General features: G+C 38.1%; 1 protein-coding gene across 1 annotated transcript in view; it reads left to right on the top strand.

Annotated features, from left to right (window-relative positions):
* Positions 1-26,503, top strand: part of KIAA1210 (KIAA1210 ortholog) — a 95,251-nt gene that overhangs the window by 34,383 nt on the left and 34,365 nt on the right. The window contains exons 3-5 of the mRNA XM_058290971.2: positions 5,212-5,380; positions 14,377-14,503; positions 16,862-17,002. Coding sequence (XP_058146954.1) covers positions 5,212-5,380; positions 14,377-14,503; positions 16,862-17,002 — 437 coding nt within the window. The remainder of the gene's footprint in view (positions 1-5,211; positions 5,381-14,376; positions 14,504-16,861; positions 17,003-26,503) is intronic.

Here is a 26,503-nt window from a genome sequence, read left to right as displayed (position 1 = left end):
ACAAAGTATAAACCATAAACTACAGATCTTGATTAGTAACAGTGATTCAATTTGGTTCCTTGACTGTAACAAATGTACCTTGCTAATGTAAGATGTGAATAATAGGGGAAAATATGTATGTGGATGGGTGTGGGTAATATGGAATCCCCTATACTTTTGATGTAACTTTTCTGTAATCTAAAATTTCTATAAAATAAAGTTTATAATGATTTGAAAAATAGTTAATGCTTTAATTGTACAGAGTTTCTATCGGGTTGATGGAAAAGTTTTGGTAATAGATGATGATGATGGTGGCACAACATTATGAACATAATTAACAGCACTAAGTTATATCTTTGAAAGTGCATAGAAGGGAAAATTTTAGGTTCAAACAGGGATTCCTAATGTAAACCATGGAATATAGTTAATAGTACAATTATAAAAGTGCTCTTTCATCAGTTGTAATAAATGTACCACACTAATGCAAGGTGTTAAAAATTGGGTAGTATATGGGAACTCCGTATTTTATGTATGATTTTTCTGTAAACCTATAACTTCTCTAATAAAAAAATAGTAAAAAAATTTAATAAATGAATGAGTGAATAAGAATGAAAGGATTCCTCACCAATGCAGGCCCAATTACCAAACAACTGACTTTTCTGGATATGTGCTAGCAGTTATCTAAAAAATAAGGTGGCAGTGTGGAGCGTCTTGATGAATAGTTGAGGTAAGGAGATGTCTTTTCTCTGTTTTCAAGATATTTTTTAGAAAACCAAACATTTGGGTACATTTTTAGAACTAGTCAGTGCTAGCCAGAGAACAAGGTTGCTGTTAGGTTGAAGGGGAAAAAGCCTAGTTAGAAATGTTTGCTTTCTGAGCAGCAATGCAAGAGAACAAGGTCATCTTTATGAGAGGCATTTTTAGAGGTCATTAAGTTCAACCCAGATGGGCTGCCTGTGTGCATGGAGGATAAGAAAACATACAGTCCAAAAACAATGCTTTCTTTATTGCATTTAGCAATATTTTCTTCCCTGGGGGAAAAATTGCTTTCAGTGGGCTGTTTTCTGGCATGTGACACACTGCAGGCCCTTACTGGATGAGCATGTTGAAAGCTACTTGTTTAAGAATGCCCAGTCCTCAGACTCAGACAGGGAAATCAATGTCTTTGTTATAGAAAAAGTTCGAAGAGCTATCAGCCCTCAGTTGTCAGTTCACTCACCACAACTGCTGTATATTGTGGGGGCAAAAGTTACCTAGTGTATAGGTGACCTCTATAAACATTGTTGGATGCAAAAGTCGGTTTTCACCCATACCTACTGTCTAGGTCTATCTATCCTTTGTGCTTTTAGTAGCTTTTAAAAAATATTTTTTATTGAAGTCACCCCTCCACCAACATCTTGCATTGTTGTGAAACATTTGTTACAAACTATGCAAGAACCTCATCAAAATCTTACTACTAACTATAGTCCATATCTTACATTTGGTGCATTTTTCCTCCAACAGACCCAAGTGTATTTTTCCTCCAACAGACCCAATTATTATTTTTAATATATTTTTATTACAGAGGTTGTGAATTAACAAAACAATGCACATGTGAAGAATTTAGCACAGCACACCTTCAACAACACACCACACCATGGTGGAATATTTGTTACAGATTATGAGATAATATCCTCAGACTATTACCACCAGCCATGGTCCATAGTACACAGTTTGCTTTTAGTAGCTTTTGAAAACCAGAATGGAAACATTCTTTCCTTCTAGTGCCCACAGTAGAAAGAGATGCACAGTGTTTAATTATCTTGGATCCTTGTGGGAAAATAAGTTGTTGTTTCTATTAAGCAAAGAATGAAAAATTGTGGGGAAATTGGAATATACGCATACTTAATTTTTAGTGCTTATTGCAGTTTTAATGTCACTAGCCATTTTGTTAATTTAGGAATATAAAGATGTTAGTGCATAATCTTGTTTGTTCATACAATTATTATGTTTGATAAGTTCAGTCTTAAAGCTTGAAGAGTTTATTGGAAGTGTTTTTATTATTGTTGTTTATAGATTGTGTCATAAATAGAGATATCAACTGCTGACTCTCCTCTCTTCCATTTTGCTGGTTTATGAGAAGGAGTTGTAACTCCAAATCCTCTTGGTTTTCCCTCCTCCCTTCCGTTCTGGGATTTTGGCACACAAGAGGGGCATAATCACTGTTTCTAAACACTCTAAAAAGGTAGCACTGATGTTCCCTTTTCAGAAGGCCAGAAAGAGATCCACTTGTCAAGAATTAATACATTTTGTTGCTTCTGTTTGGAAAATGCAAGCCCTTGATAGGCTAAAATAAAGCAAGCGCCTTCCTGTTTGTGAGAGGACACTGTCCATTGTGCAGGAATTATTCAGTGGTGTGTGAAGCCAGCGCACACTGAATTGTGCACATGTCTTCCCAAATATAATGTTGATAGCTTTAAACCAGCCATGGTAGGCATGGTTATACCACAGAAATAGGCAAATACTACAAATAAGAACCGTTTCCCCAGAGAGCCAGTGTTAAATTTTTTCCAGCACAAAACTGATAATAATCTGAACTTTACATAAAAACTTAATATTTCATAGATTTTTAGAAATCATTTTGGGGGTGGCAGGAGGTTAAGAGAGAAGGCCAGAGAGCAAGGTATTTTAGAGTCAACCTATTATGTGTCGTATACCCCAGAACTTTCACATTGAATCCTCACAGTCTCACAGTAGTTGTGTGGGGTCAAAACAGCATCTTAAATGTTTTCATTTCTTGTCATAAAATTAGTTTAACTTTTTTTCTGACAAAAATGAAAGAAGGGAACTTGGGGAAATTATGTTTCCTATTGAATTTTTGCCTTTTATTCTTTCTATCTCGACATAGAATTGCCAAATTAGAGATGACTGTGATCCCCTGTAGACACATTCTAACAGATAAGAAATTTCCCAAGTTATCCAAAACTGAAATTAACTGATGATTAAGCAGCGATTAGCAAACAAATAATCCTTCAGTCTTCTTTCATTCCCGCACCCCACTCCCCCCCTCACACACACATTGCTGGCTTCTGTTTCTAATCATGTATATTTTAGGTTTCACTGTTGATTTATAGACATGGGGCTGCTTCTAATGAACACAGATGGAATTGAATCTAGTCCTAATAAACAAGTGTTTATTGATTCCATAATAAAATTCATATTTATTGAGCACTTACTACATGCCAGATCCTATGATAAGCTCTTTACCTACATTTTCTGCAACTCATATCAACTTTTATAAGTGCCAGTGTTTAAATTATAGGACACTTAGGGATGACTCTGGCAGTGGTCTAAAGTCAGGGGACATGATGAGCTGTGTTGATATTCTGGACTCAGTTATCCCTCGAAGAATACTTACTGATGCTTTCTATTGTGTTAGTTGCTAAGAGGGCATGCCTACAGACTTGATGGGAGTAATAGCAAAGGCATAAAGACATTCGTTTCTTTGTGACGTCCAGAACATAGTGTATGATCTTATAAATATTTGTAGAATGGATGAATGCATGAATGAGTAGACTAGTGAGCATTCAGATGCAAAGCCTGTGGTGCCAACAGTCAATTTTCAGGCAGAGAAAAGAGAAAAGCATGGATTGTAGTGCTAGGTGGGAGGCTGGACTTCAAGTTTAGGAAGCTTTCTCATAGGCAGGCCCATGAGTAATCAGTACATAAATAGGTCATAGCATTTCAGAGATTAAAGAAACTCTACTTCAGCATCTTCCAAGGTTTATTCTGCCAGATATTCTGCTCACATGTATTTAGGAGACAATATTGTCCAGTTTCTTGGAGCTTCATCATACATATAAGCATGTTCAAATTTCAGAAAAGTTTTTGTTAGAAAAGACATGTCAAACTTTGTCCAACCCAGCATTTCCCAGATGGACTGGAATGTAGATCCTTTTTGTATGCAGTTAATCTTATGAGCCCTCTGAACACACTTTGGGAGAATATGACCAGGTACGATCTACTCATTTTCCTGCTGAGTCCCAGAGAGGTTAAGTGACTTACCCAAGGTCACAGAACTAATTGAAGTAGATCCAGGCCCAGGATTCCAGAGTTTCTTGACTCTCAGGCAGTGCTTTCCATTAAAGTACTAAGCCTTTCATCAGAGCAGCTCTATTGGTAACTCCTTGGCTGGCCTTCGCCACCAGCGCAGCATGCTGTGCTGACAAGAGACTTTATGGCGATCAGACCATTGGGGATTGGAATGAGACAACTGAGTTGGTAAATATTGCATGTGAAAGCAATAAGGGCTAATTCCTTCCCTCAGAAGAAAGTAGCACAAACTCGCTTCTCTCTTCTCCTCTCCTACTGAGACCTGACAAAAATGTATATTCTCATTAGGAAACTAAAGAAAGCCCGAACAGACAGAACCTTAGGAGAATTTAAAGCTCACATTCCTCACTGCTGTCCTGGTAGTTATTATAGACAGAGCAAATTCTCAATTATCTGCATGTGCACAGGGCAGCAGTCCTGTAAATAATCCAAACCAGCTGGCAGAAATTGAATAACACACACAATGCACAAAACACATATAACTTTTTAAATCCTTTGGCATGCCTTTTGCACATACAGTTTCTTTGTCTGGACAGCCCCTTCTTGCCAATTCTCGACCCTCTCCCTTGCTTATAAATTCCTTCCTCAAGGAAGTCTTCCCTGGTTGCAGCCTTTCAGCGTGCAGGCTGGGTGGTATCAACTCCCACTTGGATTCCCAAGGGTTCTGAAGTGTTTTTCACATTTGGAAACTTAGCTCCCCTTCTGGATTATGATGACCCCAGCCACTGGAATGGGGCCAGAGAGATGCAAAGTGCTTGCACTGGCTCAATAATTCCTGCACAAGAATGAACTTCCTAGGACCTGAAAAGAAGTGTGTGTTAATAATTGATGTTAAGCAGAGAGTGAATGCTGGTGTGTTGGGTCTGAATAGAGGCTGCTCAAACCCCACAAGGTGTGTCTCTAGGCTCCTGCTTTCACCAGCAACTAAGACACTTTGTTGCTGAATTATTAAGAAGGAAATAAACCAAATGAATCGAGCTGTGAGCATTGTGGCCGGAGGCGGGGGGCAGGGGGCAGGAGCAAGATCTGCAGGGCACCTGGGATCACAGTCCTCACTGCTGTCACAAAGTCCCTGCCTCCTCTTCTGTCTTCCCTCCTTCCAACATCATACTATGCTTCACTTCCATTTCTCACTTCCAGGAAAGAGGAAATTCAAATTTAAAGTCTTCAAGAACTTTTTTGGCAAGAAGAAGAAAAAAGAGCCTGAAGATGCCCAGGGAGGGAGGAAGTTAAAACTAAGCTTGTCCAGCGGCAATATTGACCCGTCTTCTCTGAAACCAGTTCCAGAAGTTCAACAAATTGAAACTAGGTAAGATCAGATGGGGTGGAGGTGATCGGGTCTGGGCAAAGGGTCCCGCTTTGGCAGCCAAATCACCAATGGGCCTGTGGTCACAGGGTATTTGACCTCCCTGCCAATGGGGGCCTTTTCCCTGTGCTCATATATGTGCTCATTGTCTGGCTTGCACATGTCACAGCTCAGTGGGTTAGACCATAGTAAATGGACATCCCAGGAGCAGTGGGTAAGAGGGAACAGATAGATCAGGAAAACCCTTCCATGTCACAGTTAAAATAACTTGAGATGTGTGGACTACCATTGGTGCAAGTAGCCTCTGGTTCATAGACTAAGGGTGGCCTCCACCATTCAGGAGACTTTGTCTGGTTGACTTGCCTGGTCCCCAGACTTTGGAGCTGTATTACTGGGCAAATTATGTGCCAGATCTCTTAACATGTGATTCAAGTTTCAAATTGTGAAGATTTCTAGCTGGGCTGAGGCATAAGCATGAAATCACTGTGTTGCTCTAAACAACAAACAAACAAGCAAACAACTCAATGCTTTTCCTCTCTTTACCCCACAAGACTGGAAGAAATCTTGTAACTGGTCACAGAAGGTATAGGGAAGACTTTCTCAGCTACCACTACCATATCTTATTTTAATTTACATCTGTGATGAACCAGTTTCTATATCTTCATATTCCCTTATTGTGCCCTTTCATCTCGATACCCAGTACCCCCAGTTGTCCCTGGACTAATCAAATCCCTCCTTTATGGAATTCCACTTCAGTCTGATCTCCTGATCTTAAACTCCAGACTTATTTGGAAATCCCACAGAGCTCACCTGTGCTGCTGCCCGTTCCCTCAAGAGTTTGCTTGCTGTTAATGTGACAGTATGTTACACTGCCTCCACCCCCCAATACTTCCTGTACCATAAAGATATAGTTAAAATTTATGTCTCCTTAAGAAGGACCATAATAAGTGTATTGAATGCTAAGAATTTTAGATGGTCTCACTAGTGGGGGAGTTGGTTTTGGACAGAAGGGCTTGTTTCATACCCTACGAATCTCCATTGTAGACCATTGCCTTAAAGCTCTAGGCAAAACTAAGACTAACACTCTGCTAAAAACCAGAAAGCTTTGAGTTGTCTCTACAAATTGACAAGGGCTATCTGCACTAAAGTTCTGCATTTCCTCTTGTTACTTGATCCTCCCCCTATAAAAAAGTCTACTTACTCTATCTATTGCATCCTTCATGCTAAAGAGCACATGTGCACATACTAAGGGAGAGAATATGTGTACAAGTGTATGAACTAGTTCATATATGGAAAGGGTGGTTTTCTAAGGACCCAAGACAGATATTTCTTCTTTTTGACAAGCAGCATAAATTAATTAAAATGGCATAACTTACCCCTGACCCCAGTCTTTTGCTTAATGTGCTAGAGGAGGAACACTGGAGAATGTCACTCAGGAGTTAGGAAGGGAGATCAGCTGTTTTCATTGATCAATGCAATTGATCATAAACAAACTGACAGCCAGACCTCCTCTGGCTTATACAATATGACCAGTATCTATTTCCAAGACTGTATTAAGCTGTGTCTGATGGAAAGGACAAATTATTCCTTCATTTGATTTCTTAGTGGGTACAGTTGTAATGTACTTTATTGCCCTTAAGGCTAAGGTTTGGTTTGGGGGTTTGGGATTTTTTTATTTATGTCTCTAGGGAACAGATCAATGAGCATGTTCAATGATGGCTCATGCAAATGTAATCCATTGACCAGGGAGGGATTGGTACTAGAGAGCCAGTTCGACAGCTGTCCTCTGACTGATGAATGCCATGGAAATAAGAGATATTTCTAAGTCTACTTTTGGTCCAAGATTAACTCTCTATCTTTCCACACAAAGCAGGGGAGGTAAAGTAATCACAAATGCTACTCTGGTTCCAAACCTGAATCAACCCAGCAGGTCATAGAGAAGAAGTGAATGAAAGTGTATGTGTACGTGACAAACATATGTATATAGCGAGAAATGTCTAGAAACATTGCTCTCTCAAGGCTTTATCAATCACACATGCCCTGAAAATGTTTATCTAGAGAGTCATGTTAATTTTCTGCTGGAACGCTGCTTTAGTAAAGATAAGCCTGTTGCCCTGACCACTGGGGCTGCCTGGATAGCAGAGTTTTATGAGGAAAAGTTGAGAAGGAGTTTAGTATACAGTGGCAGGCATCTGCATTCTCTCCTCTCCTGCTGGCCCACAAGCCACCTTAGATTGGGTACCATTTTAAACATCAGCATGTATCATGGTGAAATATAGCCATATGCACATATTTGCCCCACATCCAGACAGGTTCACAATGACTTTCCCAGAGCTAGATCTCCAGAGCCTGAGCCGCTAGTCTAGTCACCTTTTAAAGATTTCTTCTTAAATGCCAACCTGCATGTATCATTTCTGTCACAAATGCAAAACACAAAACTCTTCAAAAGTTTAAAAATTCATTCTTAAGCAGCTTTATTGAGAATAATTCACATACCACATAATTCACCCATTTAATTTATACAGTTCAATGGTTTTTAGTATATTCAGAGTTGTGCAACCATCACAACAATCAATTTTAGAACATTTTATTCACCTCAAAAAGAAACCTCGTGGGAAGTAGACTTGGCCCAGTGGTTAGGGCATCCTTCTTCCACATGGGAGGTCCGCGGTTCAAACCCCTGGCCTCCTTGACCCGTGTGGAGCTGGCCCAGGCACAGTGCTGATACGCGCAAGGAGTGCCATGCCACGCAGGGGTGTCCCCTGCATAGGGGAGCCCCACGCTCAAGGAGTGTGCCCCGTAAGAAGAGCCGCCCATCATGAAAGAAAGTGCAGCCTGCCCAGGAGTGGTGCCGCACACACGGAGAGCTGACACAACAAGATGACGCAACAAAAAGAAACACAGATTCACGTGCCGCTGACAACAACAGAAGCAGACAAAGAAGAACGTGCAGCAAATAGACACAGATAACAGACAACTGGGGCAGGGGGAAGAGGAGAGAGATAAATAAATAAATCTTAAAAAAAGAAAAGAAAGAAACCTTGTGCCCAGTAGGTAAGCACTCCCCATCTCACCTCACCTAGCTGTAGGCCGTCACTAATAACTTTCTGTCTATTCTGCCCTTTCAGGACATTTCACACAAATGGAGTTATAAAATATATGGGCTTTTGTGACAGGCTTATATCACTTAGCATAATGTTTTCAAGGTTCATGTTGTAGCATAAATCAAAACTCCATTCCTTTTTATGGCTGGATAGTATTCCATTGTATGTATTTACTACATTTTGTCTATCCATTCATCTATTGATGGATACTTGAATACTTTTCACCTTTTGACTATTATAAATACTGTTGCAGTGACCATCTGTGTCCAAGTTTTTGCATGGACATGTGTTTTCTTTTCTCTTGGATGCAAACCTAAGACCAGAATTACTAGGTCAAATGGCAACTCTAGGTTTAACTTTTTGAAGAGCTGCCAGGCTGTTTTCCAAAGCGACCACACCATTTTACATTCCAGCCAACAGTGGATGAGGATTCCAATTTCTCCACATCCTCACCAAAACTTGTTATCATCTAAGTTTCTAGCTATAGTGGATATGAAGTAGTATTTCAGTATAGTTTTGGTTTACATTTCCCTAATGACTAATGAGTTGAGCATCTTTTCGTGTGATTATTGGCCATTTGTTTGTCTTTGAAGAAATGTTTATTCAGATTCTTTGCGTATTTTTAAACCGGGTTGTCGTTTTATTATTTAGTTGTAAGAGTTCTTTATATAGTCTAGATACAAGACTCTTGTCAGACATATGATTTGCAAGTCTTTTCTCCCATTATGTTGTTTTTCTTTTCACTTTCTTGATAGTGTCCTTTGAAGCAAAGAGTTTTTAGTTTTGATGAAGTTTAATTTATCTGTTTTCTATTTAGTTGCTTTTGATATCCTATCTAAATATCCATTGCCAAATCCAGACTTTCACCATTGCATACAATGTTAGCTGTGGGTTCTTCATATATTACCTTTATCATGTTGAGAAAGTTTCTTTCAATTCCTTTCTTTTATAGTGTTTTTATCAAGAAAAAATACTACATTTTGTCAAATGCCTTTCTGCATTAATCAATAGGATCACGTGATTTTTCTTCTTTGATTTATTAATGTGGCATATTACACAGATTGATTTTCTTGTGTTGAACCATCCTTGTGTGGTATAAAGCCCACTTGATCATGATGAATAATTCTTTTAATGTCTCGTTGAATTAAATTAGCAAGTACTTTCTTGAGGATTTTTGCATCTACATTCATTAGGGAAATGGGTCAGTAATTTTCTTTCTTCATAATATCTTTATCTGACTTTGGTATTAGGGTGATATTCGTTTCATAGAATGAGTTTGGAAGCATTCCTTCTTGTTTGAGTTTTTGGAAGAGCTTGAGTAAGAATGATATTAAATGTTTGAATACTTGGCAAAACTCACCTGTGAAACCATCTCGTCCTGGGCCTTTCTTTTTGGGGAGTTGTTTGATGACTGTTTCAGTCTCTTTAATTGTTCTTGGTTTGTTGAGGTCTACTATTACTTCCAGGGTCAGTTGAGGTTTCTTTGTACGTTCCTAAAAATGTTTCCATTTCATCTACATTGTCTAGTTTTTGGTGTACAGTTGTTCATAATATCCTCTTATGATCTTTTATATCTGTGAGGTCAGTAGTAACATCCCCATTTTCATTTTTATTTCATTTATTTGCATCTTCTCTTTTTTCTTAGTCAGTCTGGCTAAGGGTATGTCAATTTTGTTAATCTCAAAGAACGAACTTTTGGTTTTATTATTCTCTCTATTGATTTTTGCTCTCAATTTTATTTATTTCTGCTCTGATCTTTGCTATTTCATTCTTTCTACTTGCTTGGGATTAGTTTACTGTTCTTTTTCTAATTCCTCCAGCTGTGGTTTGTTCATTGATTTTATCTCTTTCTTCCTTTTTAAGGGAAACACTGCCTTTGCTGCATCCCATAGGTTCTGATATGTTGTATTCTCATTTTCATTCATCTCAAGATATTTATTAATTTCTCTCAAAATTTCTTCTTTGACCCACTGATTATTTAAGAGTGTGTTGTTTAATCTCCCTATATTTATGAAATTTCCCTTTTCCTGACTCTTGTTGATTGCCAACTTTATTCCATTTTGATCAGAGAAAGTGCTTTGTTTAATTTCAATCTTGCTGGATTTATTGAGATACACTTTGTGACCCAACATATGGTCTATCCTGGAGAAAGGCCTATGAGCACTTGAAAGGCATGTATATCCTGCTGTTTTGGGGTGCATTTTTCTGTATATGTCTATTAGGTTTAGTCCATTTATCATATTATTCAAGCTGTTTCTTTATTGATAAGGGAATACAACACATCAGAACCTAATAAATCAAAGAAGAAAAAATCACATGATCATCTTGATTGAAGGAGAAAAGGCATTTGACAAAATTCAGCATCCTTTCTTGATGAAAACCCTCCAAAAGATAGGAATCAAAGGAAACTTTCTCAACACAATAAAGGACATTTATGAAAAATCAAGAGTTAGTATTTTACCAAATGGTGAAATATTGAAATTTTTCCTGTTGAGATCAGAAATGAGACAAGGATGCCCACTGTCACCACTGTTGTTCAATATTGTGCTAGAGGTTCTAGCTAGAGCAATCAGGCAAGAAAAATAAAGAAAATGTATCCAAATTGGAAAGGAAGAAGTAAAACTTTAAATATATATAGATGATATGATCCTATATCTAGAAAATCCCCCAAAATATACAACAAAGCTACTAGAACTAATAAATGAGGTCAGCAGAGTGACAGAATATAAGATTAATATGCAAAATCTGTAATGTTTCTATACACTAGTAATGAGCACTCTGAGGAGGAAGTTAAGAAAAAAATTCCATTTACAATAGCAACTAAAAGAATCAAATATTTAGGAATAAACTTAACCAAGGATATAAAGCACTTGTATTCAGAAAACTACAATGCATTGCTAAAAGAAATCAAAGAAGACCTAAAACATATTACTTAGCTACAGTGGTAAAAAGAACAACAACAAACAAACAAAACAGCATGATATTGGCATAAAGATACACATATAGATCAATGGAACTGATCTGATGGTTCAGAAACAGACCCTTACATCTATGGTCAAGTGATTTTTGACAAGACTGTCAAATCTACACAACTGGGGCAGAGCAGTCTATTCAACAAGTGGTGCTGGGAGACTGGATATCCATAGCCAAATGAAAGAAAGAGGACCGCGTACCTCACACTTTATACAAAAATTAACTCAAAATGGACCAAAGACCTAAATATAAAAGCAAGAACCATAAAATTCCTAGAAGAAAATGTAGGGAAGCTGCATTAGTCAGCCAAAGGGGTGCTGATGCAAAGTACCAGAAATTGGTTGGTTTTTTTAAAGGGTGTTTATTTAGGGTAGGAGCTTACAGATACCAGGCCATAAAGCATAAGTTACTTCCCTCACCAAAGTCTGTCTGGGGCAAGACGGCTGCCGATGGCTGCAAAGGTTGAGGCTTCCTGGGTTTCTGTGTTCCTGGGGCTTGCTGATCTCTGGCTTCAAGGTCCTTCCTTCCTGGGACTGGCTTCTCTTTCCTCTGCATGCTGACTTCCCAGGGCTCCAGCTTAAGTCTTCAGCATCAAACTCCAAAATGAAAACTCCAACATTAAAGCCCTCAACTCTGTTCTTCGTGATGCCTTTTATCTGTGAGTCCCCATCCACCAAAGGGTGGGGACTCAACGCCCTAATCATAACTCAATCATGCCCAGGTACAGATCAGATTACAAGCATTATCCAATATTTCTTTTTGGAATTCGTCAATTATATAAAACTGCTACAGAAGCATTTCAAGACCTAGTGGTAGGTGGGTGCTTCTTAAACCTTACACTGAAAGCATGAGCAACAAAAGAAAATATGAATGAATGGTATCTCCTCAAACTTAAACACTTCTGTGATTCAAAGTACTTTGTCCAGGAGGTGAAAAGGCATCCCACCCAATGGGAGAAAATATAGGGAAACCTCATATCCTATAAGGGTTTAATTTCCAAGCTATATAAAGAGATTATACAACTCAACAATGAAAGAGAAAGCAATCCAATTAAAAAATGGGCAAAAGACTTAAATAGATATTTCTCCAAAGAGGAAATACAAATGGTGAAAAGGCACATAAAAATATGTTCAATATCAGGGAAATGCATATCAATACTATAATGAGATACCATCTCACACCTCATAGAATGGTCATTATTTAAAAAACAGAAAACAATATGTGCTGGAGAGGATGTGAAGAAATAGGAACACTCCTTCACTGTTGGTAGGATTGTAAAATGGTGCAGCCTCTGTGGAAGACAGTTTGGCAGTTCCTCAGGAAGCTAAATATTGCACTGCCATATGATCCAGCAATTCCTCTACTAAGAATATATCCAGAAGAATTGAAAACTGTGACGTGAACAGGCATTTGCACATGGATATTCATAGTGGCTTTATTCACAATTAACTAAAAGATAGAAACAACCTAGGTGTCCATCAACCAATGAATGAATAAATAAAAAGTGGTATATACATATGATGGAATATTATGCTGCAGTAAGAAGAAATGAATTTTGGATACATATGAAAACATGAATGAACCTTGAAAACATTATGCTAAGTGAAGTAAGACAGACACAAAAGGACATATATTGTATGGTCTCACTAAATCTGAAATATAAACACATGGAGTTAAAACCTAGACTATAGGTTACTAGGAGATAGGATCAGGGTTGAGAAGGGGTATTATGCTTAATGTATGTTGAATTTTTAATTAGCCTGTCTGTAAAAGTGCAGAAATTGGTAGGGTTGATGATAATACATTATAGTGAGTATAACTAATATGCTGGTTTATACATGGGATTGTGGCTGAAAGGGGTAGTCTAGGGATATAAATGTCAATTGAAAGAAAGCTAGAGAATAATCTCTGGACTGAATAACATAGTGAACCTTGAGGTGGATGAGGATTGGAGTTAGTAATACAAATACAAGAATGTTCTTCTATGAACTAGTGCAAAGTTCATCACTATTCCAAGGTGGTAAGTATATAATGATGTGTGGGAAAGATACAATATAACTTATGGACTATAGTTAACTGCAATATTGTAATACTCTTGCATCAATGTCAAAGAAGGTACTATATCAATGCTAAGGGTCAATAATAGGGGGGAATGGGATTTTTTTGGACTAAGGAAAACGTTCAGAGGATTACTGGGATGATGACTGCAGAACTCATGTTGAAAGTGAGAGCCACAGAGTGTACACTTTGGATAAAATGTACAAGGCATGGGACTGTATAACACAGTGAACCATGTGGTAGAAGATGGACTGTGGTTAACAGTACAAATATGAGAGTGTTCTCTCATGAACTATAAAAAAGTACAATATTAATACATGGTATTAATAATAGGAGGTGTTCAGAAAAAATATACCAAATATAAGCTATGGACCACAGTTAGTGGTAATAGTCTGATCATGTTCTTTCATAATCTGTAAAAAATGTTCCACAACAATGTAAGGTGTTAGTGGAGTGGTGATGTATGGGAATTCTGCACATTATGCATGATTGTTTTGAAAGCTCACAACTTCTCCAATAAAAAAAAGAAAACTTTTTTTACAGAAGAGCATAAAGTAGAAAATGAAATATCACCATGTCCCTAGTGACACTCCTCAGAGGTAACCATCATAACAATTTGGGACATATCCATACAGACTTTTTCCCCTAGAAATGCAAACTACTTGCATATGTATATATATTAAATGGGATCATACTATTATTTATTTTTCACTTAATATCTTATGGAGAACTCTCTGTGCCAGTACCTGTGCATCCTTGCCATTCTTCCAAGGTATTTATGGTAGTCCATAATATGGATATGCATATATCTTTCATTCCTATGGCCCTTGTGCTGCTTTTACATGAACTTTCCTTCCTGTGCAGGGCAAAGAGCAGCATGGGGAACAAAGCTCTGTCTCACGACAGTATCTTCATGTTGGAACCTGAACCTGAAAGATCAGCAAGTAACATGTACCCCTCTCCAAAGCCCCAGAGAGGCAGACCTCTGCAGGTAATAGTGGACTTGAACATCAGTGTCTAATTGGACTGTACTCCCCTTCCATTCTCTACTCGACCTCCACCAATAAATGGAGGGAGGAACTTGACCCTGATTTTCAACTGATTCTACCCACATTAGTTTGTTGTTAAGCATGACATGAGAGAATGTATAAATATATAATGAGCTTATCTAGCATATGGCACACAGTAAGTGCTCAATAACTGTTGACCAGGATAACCATTATTCACTTCTCTTGACACTTCCTAGGAACACTTTAACTATTTTGGCAGTTACACTCTACTATTAATGTACATAAGAGATAACAGAGAAAACTGGGAGACAGGGTGCTCTGTGAGTCCTCAGCTGTGGGGCTGGGAAGGAAAAGAATTAACATCTGTGGGGTTTCTCCCTACTGTGTACCTGGTACTTTGCTAGGCATTTTAGACATCCTCTCACTGGACCCTAATAATCCCCAGAAGTAGGTATAATTGTCCCCATTTTCAGATGATAAAATGGACTCAGAAAGAATAAATAAATTGTGCAAACTCACTCAGGTAGTAAGGGGTTGAGCTAGGAATATGACCCAGTTGTGTGGACTTCAAAACCCATGGGCTTTCCATTACCCTAGTCTCTAAGATGCTCAGCTTCTTTGTACCTGCCTCAATAGGGAGAAGGGTAACAATCTTAGTCCCCATAAAATACAACATGTACGTAGGACAGTCTCTTACCTCCACCTAATCATAAACTTGTGATAGTTTATGCTTAGTCAATATTCTTGTGGAGCAATGATCCAGAAAGGCAATTAACAGAGGAAGATCTGGAGACATTGCCAGGGAGATAAACCTTAGCAGCTGCCTTCCTCCTTCTCTCAGTCTCTGGGTGGGATTATACCTAAATATAGCTGTGTAACTGGGATGCTCACATGAGGAGATGCTTCTCCGCTGGAGAGCTGATTAGTTTGCATTTAGCATAAGGTGAGTGGGGCTTACTTCTGACATACTTACTTGAGATCCCACACCTCTCACTCTGGTTTCCACACTTTATGTGAGTTCTGCTGGGTCCATTTACCATGAAGGATGGAAAAGAAAACACTGAGATAGTCACTAATGGCTCTGACCCTATGTCGTAAAGCAGCCCTTAGGTCAGTAGCCTGTTACCCTCCCAAAAGCCCTTGGACTACAGCAGGAAAAGTTACTTCTGTGAAATTTCCAGTCTTCAGTTTTGAACATCAACACCAACTTTTGCCTGCCTCCAGAAGTATACTCCTGGCCAACCCATGACCAAGTACCACAGGATTATTTCTTGCATTTAGAAAGAGGAAACCTGTTTTCTGGCTTCCTCCCCCTCTCCCTCCTCTCTTAGTCCCAGCAGCAGAGATATTCCTTTTAAGAAAGATTAAAGATGAATATTCTTGTGAATATGAAAGTAGATTCTGGGGGCATTTTCTCTCACAGTGAAGGAGGTAAAGAAAGCCATGACAGCCCAAAGGCAAGAGTTCTGGAATGTTTGACTTGGGCTCACACCTCACCCCCTTGGCCTGCTCCCTTAGTCCCTCCCTCCCTAGGAAGCAGAACAGAAGACAGCATAGGGTGTTGATATCATCAACCAAATTGGCCTTTGTGTGGGAAATGTCCCTTAAGTGACAAGGTAACAATCCCAAATGGCAGGATAGTTGATAGCACTTGGCCAGTGACTGGGTCCCTTTAAGTGCAGGGTTCTTAATTGATTAAATGACATTCAGAGCAACTAGAGATATTGTGAAAGAGAAAATCCAGGAATACAACTCTGCCAGAAGTACCAAGACCAAGCCAATTTTATCCTCTTCTGGTTGTTGTCTTTAAACTTCCTGAACTTGTTCCTGAGTATGGGACCTCTCTTTTCCAGCCCTTATAGTTACAAGATAGGAGTGCACTGTGGTTAAAACCATGAGCTATCAAGCCAGGCATATTATTCAAATATTTGCTCAGCCACTGTGAAAACTGGGTCCAATTATGTCTTCTCTCAGACCATATTTTTCCCATTTCTGGAATGGGGGTCACAATAGCAAATGCCTTAAAGAATTATTGTGAGGTTTAAATGAGATACATCAATGGAAAGCTGTCCCTGCCTGGCACATAGTAAATCCTCACTACAAGTTAGTAGTTATTATTATAGTTATTTTTTTAAAAGAATATCCAGAAAATATATCAAGAATAAACAAAGGCTGTTCTGAGTAGGCCCTAGAAGTGAAGACAGGGAGGTAGGAAATTCTTTCCTAGGCTTGATTTTTTTTTCCTCTTGGGACCTTCAGACATTAAGCAACAGAACACCACTGAGTTGGGGGAAATTATGCAGGTTTTAAGTTTTTTCTTCTCTCCTCCTCCTTGACAGATCCCACCATTGTACCCATGCCAGCCCAGTATCAGTTCACCTTTTATCCGACCTGACTCAATCTCTAAGGACTCTGTGGATGATGAGACACCTCTAAGTTCACAAAAGACTTCACTCCACAAGATCTTTGCAGTGAAGAAGGTGAGTGTTAGCCTTATCCTAAGCGGTACTTTGGGGGCCATATGTTAGAGTCATACTTTTTTCTTGCACACTCTTTTATCCTGTTCTAGCTCAATAGTAAGGGGGTGTTCAGGGAAGGAATCGCCATTCCTGGCTTTTGATTTGCATGGTGGTTTACTTTTTCTGTACAATTCTACAAACCAAATAATCAGCATTTTAACTTATAAACAAATGGAAGGCATTTTTCAGAAAAATATAATAGTTTGCACATGTTTTCAGTTACTTTAGGGAAAAAAATATAGAGATTATTACAGAAATGAATCACCTGTAGTTTTAAATCCCAAAATTTCAAAGGTTGGGGCATGTAGTAATATTTGATAGACATAGATATGAAATATCACTTTATACATGAGAAGGAATATATGTGAGTTTCATATGTCTAGGCTTTTCTAACAAACAATATCCATAAACAATTGGCAAATTTTTATTAGATTATGCCATATTAATATATCCATTCTCAAATTAATGTATGGCTAATTTAACTGATTATTGAACTTGATAAGGGCTTTTAAAACAGAGTTTAGAACAATTAAACTTGGAAACTAAAAAGTAAACAAAAAGGTAATTTTTAATGAAGATAATTAGTCAGGCAGAGCAAAACTCTGTTTTGACGTTAACAGATCTGATGGAGGGAAGCAGCCTTTAGTTAACTTTGTCAATAAAGAAACAATTAGGTCATGACCAAAGTTAAAGCACAGACTGGTATTAGGTGGATGGATAATCACTGCTTTATGGATATGAGATGTGACTATAAGTATCTTTTATAGAATGCCACTAAATCAGACAAATCAGTACAAGGATTGAATTAGATAACATTTTTATTGTGATAAAATATATATAACATAAAATTTACCATTTTTAACCATATTAAAGTGTACAGTTCAGTGGCATTAAGTTCATTCACAATGTTGAACAACCACCACCACTATCTAGTTCCAGAATTGTTCCTTTTCCTCAAATGGAAACCCCATACCCATTTAGCAGTCACTCCCCATCTCCTCCCCACTCCTGGTAAGCACCAATCTCCCTTGTCTCCATGGCTTTGTCTATTCTGGATATTTCATATAAACGGAATCATATAATATTTATCTTTCTGTGTCTGGCTTTTTTCACTTATGATAATGTTTTCAAGGTTCATTCATGTTGTGTCATGTATCAGAATTTCATTCCTTTTTATAGCTGAATAATATTCCATTGTATAGTTATACCACAATTTGTTTAACCTTCATCTATTGATGGATATTTGAGTTGTTTCTACCTTTTGGCTCTTGTGAATACTGATGCCATGAACATTCATGTACAAGTTGTTTTTTTTTTTGTCTTCATTTATTTTTTTTAATATTACATTAAAAAAATATGAGGTCCCCATATACCCCCCACCCCCCTCACCCCACTCCTCCCCTCACAGCAACAATCTCCTCCATCATCATGGGACATTCGTTGCATTTGGTGAATACATCTCCGAGCACTGCTGCACCTCATGGTCAATGGTCCACATCGTAGCCCACACTCTCCCACATTCCACCCAGTGGGCCACGGGAGGACATACAATGTCTGGTAACTGTCCCTGCAGCATCACCCAGGACAACTCCAAGTCCCGAAAACGCCTCCACATCTCATCTCTTCCTCCCACTCCCCACCCTCAGCAGCTATCATGGCCACTTTCTCCACACCAATGCCACATTTTCTTTGATTACTAATCACAATAGTTCATGAATAGAATATCAGTAAGTCCACTCTTATCCATACTCTACTCCTCCATCCTGTGGACCTTGGAATGGTTGTGTCCACTCCACATCTATATCAAGAGGGGGCTTAGATTCCACATGGATGCTGGATGCAATCCCCCTGCTTTCAGTTGTAGGCACTCTTGGTTCCATGGTGTGGTGGTTGACCTTCTTCAACTCCATGTTAACTGAGTGGGGTAAGTCCAATAAACTAGAGTGTAGGAGTTGAAGTCTGTTGAGGCTCAGGGCCTGGCTATCACATGGTGAGTACAGAGATTCAGGTCCCCTGGGTATATATTAAACCCCAGCACCAACCACAGTTCCGGTAAAAGTAACAGGAGAGGCTTGTGAAAAAAGATCACATTTGAGTCCAGCTCCATCACACAGAAACACAAACTCCAAAGAAGGGCCAGTTGACATGGCACTGAACTCCATCTGCCATGTCCATAGAACCTGTGGGACTCTGTAGGCCTCAGAAGAACCAATACCTGGGGTTGTATCTACTTTATCTGTCTCTGGGACTCTGCGGAGGTGTGCATAAGGGCAACCCCTCTGATAACCTCCTGGCTCTTTTTGGAGACTCATAGTCATATAAACTTATTTGCCCTCTCCATTTCTCCCTTGATTCAGGTCAAAAAGTATTTTTAACTCCCAGTATTATATGTAGATTGATATATTCTGCTGGCCCGATTTGACCCTTTTATTCAAGGTCATTTTCTAGTTATATCATCAGCTGGTACTTGGTAGTAATCCCTCAGCGCGAGGGAGACTCATCCCTGGGAGTCATGTCCCACGCTGGGAGGAAGGCAATGCACCCACATGCTGAGTTTGGCTTCGAGACTGGTCACATTTGAGCAACATGGAGCCACTCAGGAGGCAACTCTTAGGCACCCTGCAACTCCAGGCCTTGTTCTCATTTCAGGTGAACAGACTCACAAACATAGTCATTAGTATCAAGGGCTCATTGTTGGACCTTCATTCTTTTTTGGTCTTTGCCGTTGCACTTGGGGATTGTTGCTGTTCCTTTAGGAAATGTGATAGAGCTCCCCCTGGCTAGGAACTCAGCACTCCCTTAGTTGTTGTTCCTAATTCTATCCACTATGAAAATATCCAAACATTTTTATGTATCCTGGATATATGCCCTGGAGAACTCCCTGCCAACCATGTATCCCCTGTCAACAACATCCCACACCAGCATTCCTCTGCCGCCATTGTTGAACCTCTCTGTGATCCAAAACTTCCTGAAAAGTGAAGCCCAATATATTGCCAGGTTCCATTAATAGTAAAATGGAATATAGCGATGAGTTTAATGGTTAGATATAGAATACATATTAATTTGGAAAAATTACAGTAAAAATAAATTGGGATATCAAAAAATTTAAAAATGCAAAAGCTTTGTTTTTGATGTTTTGCCTTCCATCACTGCAATAAGTATTGCCCTGTATGCAAACTGGCAAGGCAATCACTTCCGTCCTTTCCTCAGTGTCCATGTCCCATCTTTCTCTTTTCCTCTTTCTAATTATTAAGCTTATCTTCACAAGAGTTTTAGATCACAGTAATTCATATATACAATATACAGTACTCCCACATATCCAACATAAAACCTTTTCCCTTCCACAGCAATAATCTTTTTACATATTCATACTATATTTACTGAAACTGATGTATAGATATTGAGACAAAAGCTTTCAAACAAGGTAACATTTGGGTTTACATTGTGTTTTATATTTTAGACTATACAATTTTCTAAATTTTTAGTTATCTTATGTTTTACATTATGATTTACATTTTAGCCTATCAGCCCCCATATATTTTTGGTGTAATTTTACATCTTATATCCATCCTTGCGTACTCTTGTGGAACATTTCTATTGCCCCACAGTCACATTGGTTCCATCCATTCAACACCTCTTTCCCCCTCCCCTTAGGGCCCACAGTGACAGTCAATCTTCATTGCTTGAAGGGCCATGTTCAGAGATACTTGCAACAGTTTTTAGGGCCTGACATACTCAACTGCCCTAATACACTGGGAGCCACCATTTCTCTTGAGAGATACAATTCCCTCTATTTAAGGGCATCAGTCCTCCCCAGGATGTGGGTATACCTTCACTCTCATTATATGGGTCTCTATCCAATGATATAGCCCACCATGGCAAAATGAGCATTCACATATTCCCTAGGAACCTGTCCTGCATCAGATTATCCTCTTTAAGCATCTTAAACAGGTAACTTTCTTTATTATATTTTGAAAAGGTTTTCTCAGCATTATAATCTCAACTAAATACCTGACAATCTCCTATGTTCATATGTTGCCCCACCCTCCCCCCAATTTCCTGGGCAACATTAACCATCCTCCCATCCCTAGCCCCTCTCAAGCCCACAAAGCCCCACCCAAAGGTAACCCTATGCCCCCATTTCATTCCCTCCTTGTACATACTTACCTCCAGATTATCACAGAATTCACCCATGTAGGTGTCAGCTCACATCCTTCCTCTACCCCCCAATTTCCTGTAAGCCTATCATCTAGTCTCTAGCTCTCTGAGGCAGCTTGGTTTACTTATTTCATATCATTGAGGTCATATAGTATTTGTCCTTCAATGCCTGGGTTGCTTCACTCAACATAAGGTTCTCAAGATTCATCCATGTTATCATGTGTGTTTGTAGTGTATTTGTTCTTAAAGCTGAGTAGTATTCCATTGTATGTATATACAACATTTTATTTATCCATTCATCTGTTGATGGGCATTTGGGTTGATTCCAACTTCTGGCAATTGTGAACAACGCTGCTATGAACATTGGTGTGCATATATAGGTTTGTGTCCTTGTTTTCAGTTCTGTTGGGTATATACCCAGCAGTGGAATTGCTGCGTCATATGGCAAATTATTGGCTAGTTTTTTGAGAAACCGCCAAACTGTCCTCCAGAATGGCTGGATCCTACTGCATTCCCACCAGCACTGGATGAGTGTACCCATTCCTCCACATCCTCTCCAGCATTTGTAGTCCTCTGTTTTTTTCATAGCTGCCAATCTTATGGGAGTAAGATGGTATCTCATTGTAGTTTTGATTTGCATTTCCCTGATAGCTAGAGATTTGGAGCATTTTTTCATGTGCTTTTTAGCCATTTGTATTTCTTTTTTGAAGTGTCTGTTTAAATCTTTTTCCCATTTTTTAAATGGGTTGTTTATCTTTTTATTTTTAACATATAGTTCTTTATATATGCAGGTTATAAGTCTCCTATCCCATATATGTTTACCAAATATTTTCTCCCATTGTGTAGGCTCTCTTTTCACTTTCTTGACAAACTCCTTTGAGGTGCAGAAGGCTTTAATTTTAAGGAAGTCCCATTTATCTATTATTCTTTTGCTGCTCGTGCTTTTGGTGTGAAGTTCATAAAGCTATTTCCTATTACAAGGTCTTGTATATGCTTCCCTACACTGCTTTCTAAAGTCTTTATGGTCTTGTCTCTTATATTTAGGTCTTTGATCCATCTCGAGTTGATTTTTGTATAAGGTGTGAGTTGATAATCCTCTTTCATTCTTTTACATGTGGATATCCAGTTCTCCAGGCACCATTTGTTGAATAGGCCATTCTCTCCCAGTTGAGAGGTTTTGGTGGCTTTATCGAATATTATATGACTATATATATGAGGATCTATATCAGAACTCTCAATTCGGTTCCATTGGTCAGTGTGTCTCTCCTTGTGCCAATACCATGCTGTTTTCACTACTGTAGCTTTGTAGTATGTTTTGAAGTCAGGTAGTGTGATTCCTCCAATTTCGTTTTTCTTTTTCAATATGTCTTTGGCTATTCAGGGCCTCTTTCCTTTCCAAATAAATTTCATAGCTAGTTTTTCTAGTTCCTTGAAGAATGCTGTGTTGATTTTTATGGGGATTGCATTGAATGTGTAGATCAGTTTTGGTAGGATAGACATCTTAATATATTTAGTCTTCCTATCCATGAACAGGTAATATTCTTCCATTTATTTAGGTCTTCTTTGATTTCCTTGAACAGTCTTGTATAGTTCTCTGTGTATAAGTTTTTTGCATCTTTAGTTAAATTTATTCCTAGGTATTTGATTTTTTTATTGACTATTGTAAATGGTATTTGTTTCTTGATTTCCTCCCGAGCTTGCTCAATATTGGTGTATAGAAATGCTACTGATTTTTGCGCATTGATCTTATAACCTGCGACTTTACTAAACTCATTTATGAGTTCTAGAAGCTTTGTTGTAGACCTCTCAGGGTTTTCTATGTATAGGATCATGTCATCTGTAAATAATGAAATTTTGACTTCTTCCTTTCCAATTTGAATGCCTTTTATATCTGGTTCTTGCCTCAGTGCTCGAGCAAGTACTTCTAAGACAATGGTAAATAGAAGAGGTGACAGTGGGCATCCTTGTCTTGTTCCTGATCTTAGAGGGAAGGATTTCAGGATTTCACCATTGTAAATGATGTTAGCTGTGGGTTTTTCATATATACTCTTTATCATGTCCAAAAATTTCCTTGTATTCCAATCTTTTGCAGTGTTTTTTATCAAGAAAGTGTACTGTATTTTGTCAAATGCTTTTTCTGCATCTATAGATATAATCATGTGATTTTTTTCCTTCAATCTGTTTATATAGTATATTACATTGATTGATTTTCTTATGTTGAACCATCCTTGCATACCCGGAATGAATCCCACTTGGTCATGGTGTATAATTCGTTTAATGTGTTGTTGAATACGGTTAGCAAGTATTTTGTTGAGGATTTTTGCGTCTAAGTTCATTAAAGAAATTGGTCTGTAATTTTCCTTTCTTGTGGTGTCTTTGTCTGGCTTTGGTACTAGGGTAATGTTGGCATCATAGAATGAGTTAGGCAATGTTCCTTCTGTTTTGATTTTTTGGAAGAGTTTCAGCAGGTTTGGTGTTAGTTCTTCCCAGAATGTTTTGTAGAATTCACCTGTGAAGCCGTCTGGCCCTGGGCTCTTCTTAGTTGGGAGGTTTTTAATGACTGATTCTATCTCTTCACTTGTGATTGGTTTGTTGAGATCATCAATTTCTTCTTTCATCAATATAGGCTGCTTATGTGTCTCTAGGAATTTGTCCATTTCCTCTGAATTGTCATTTTTGTTGGAATATAGTTTTTCAAAGTATCCTCTTATGATAGTCTTTATTTCTGTGGGGTCAATGGTGATATCGCCTTTCTCATTTCTTATTTTGTGTATTTGCATCTTCTCTCTTTTTTTCTTTGTTAATCTAGTTAAAGTTTTGTCAATTTTACAGATCTTCTCAAAGAATCAGCTCTTGGTCTTGTTTATCTTTTCAAGTGCTTTCTTATTTTCTATTTCATTTAGTTCTGCTCTTATCTTTGTTCTTTCTTTCTTTCTTCTTCCTGTGGGTTACTTTGTTGTTTTTTTACTAATTCCTCCAAATGTGCAGGTAGTTCTTCAAATTTGCTCTTTCTTCTTTTTTGATGTATGAATTTGTGGCTATAAATTTCCCTCTCAGTACTGCTTTTGCTGCATCCCATAAGTTTCAGTATGTTTTGTTATCATTTTCATTAGTTTCATGGTAGTTATTAATTTCTTTTGAGATTTCCTCCTTGACCCACTGTTTTTCTAAGAGTGTGCTGTTTAATTTCCATATCTTGGTGTGAGATCTGGGCCTCTGGCCCTTGCAGATTTGCAGCTTCACTCCACTGTGGTCAGAGATATTATTTTGTATGATTTCAATCTTTCTGAATTCATTGAGCCTTTCTTTGTAGCCTAGCATATGGTCTATCTTGGAGAATGATCCATGTGCACTTGAGAAAAATGTATATCCTGCTGTGTTCAGATATAATGATCTGTACATGTCTATTAGATCCAGCTCCTCTAATATAGTGTTCAAAGTTTTTGTTTCTTTAACGATTCTCTTTTGAGATGTTCTGTCCAAAGTTGATAGTGGTGTATTAAAATCTCCTGCTATAATTGTAGAGGCATCTATTCTTTCACTTCATTTTTCCAGTGTTTGCCTCATGTATTTGGAGGCGCCCTTGTTAGGAGCATAAATATTTATTATTGTTCGTTCTTCTTGGGAGATTGCCCCTTTCACTAATATGTAGTATCCTTCTTTGTCTCTCACAATTGTTTTGCATTTAAAATCTATTTTGTCTGATACTAATATAGCTATATATAGCTATTCCTGCCTTTTTTTTTTTTTTGGTTATTGTTTGCTTGTAAGATTGTTTTCCAACCATTCACTTTCAACCTCCATGAATCCCTAGGTCTAAGATGTGTTTCTTGTAGACAGCATATAGATGGATCATATTTCCTTATCCAATCTCCCAGTCTGAATCTTTTGATAGGTGAGTTCAATCCATTGATATTCAGTGTTATTACTTTCAAGGAATTATTTATGTTAGCCATATTTTGATTGGACTTATGTTTGTCATATTTTGTTTGTTTGTTTCCTTCTCTTTTTGTCTTTTTTGTTGCTCTTACACTCTCCTCCAACTCTGCCTCTCCTTTTTTCCTTTCTTCTTTCAGAGCTCCCTTTAGTATTTCTTGAAGGGGCGGGTTCTTGTTGGCATACTCTTTCAATTTCTGTTTATCTGTGAATATTTTGAACTCTCCATCATTTTTTGAATGCTAGTTTAGCAGGGTAGAGTATTCTCAGTTGCAAATTTTTTTCTTTTAGTGCCTTGACTATATTATACCACTGCCTTCTTGCCTCCATGGTTTCAGATGAGAAATCAGCACTTAATCTTATGGAGCCTCCTTTGTATGTGATGGTTTTCTTTTCTCTTGCTGCTTTTAGAATTTTCTCTTTGTCTTGAGCATTGGATAATTTGACAAGTATATGTCTTGGGGTGGGTCTGTTGGGATTTATGGTGTTTAGGGTTTGTTGTGCTTCCTGGACATGTACATCCATCTCTCTCAGTAGATTTCGGAAGTTTTCAGCCATTATTTCCTCCAACAGCCCTTCTGTCCCCTTTCCCTTCTCTTCTCCTTCTGGGATGCCTATTATACGTATGTTTGTGCATTTTGCATTGTCATTCAGGTCCCTAAGTCCTAGTTGGATTTTTTCTGTTTTTATCGATCAGTTCTACTATCTGTTTGATTTCAGATGTACTGTCTTCCACATCGTTAATTCTCTCCTCTGCCTCTTCTAATCTGCTGCTATTTGCTGAGAGTGTATTTTTGATTTCTTGAACTGTGGTGTTCATCCCCATCATATCTGTTATCTTTTTGAGTATGTCTGCAATTTCCTCTCCAAGTGTTTTCTTCATATTGTTAATCTCTTCCTTTACTTCATTAAGTTGGTCTCTAATATATGTTTTGAGATCTTTAAATACTTGTCCGATGTTCTGCTCCCCTTCCTGGTTTTTAGTTTGTTCATTGGATTCAGCCATGTTTTCCTGATTATTGGTTTGCTTTGTAGTTTTTTGTTGCTGTCTGGTCATCATTTTATCTGGATGGGTTTAATCAGTTCCTTAGCTTCTTTGTCTAGTCTTGGAGATTAATTAGCTGTGTTCTTGCATAAGTGTTATGTCTTCTCTTTGTCATTTTGTTCTTCTTACTCTATTTTCTTGTTACTGTCTAAGTTCTAAGTTCACTTTGAAGGATAATATTAGGGCCAGGGAAAGCAAAATGAGTAAGAAAAAAAAATGTATAAAGTAGTATTGGTAATAAATGTTAACAGAGCAACAATGTGAGATCTGGAAGAATGGATATTAGACTCATGTAAGTTGTGTAGAGTTATAGCAGTAAGTAA

This window comes from Dasypus novemcinctus, chromosome X (genome assembly GCF_030445035.2).
Source record: "Dasypus novemcinctus isolate mDasNov1 chromosome X, mDasNov1.1.hap2, whole genome shotgun sequence".
Lineage (NCBI taxonomy): Eukaryota > Metazoa > Chordata > Mammalia > Cingulata > Dasypodidae > Dasypus > Dasypus novemcinctus.
This window is presented reverse-complemented; position numbering and strand designations above follow the sequence as displayed.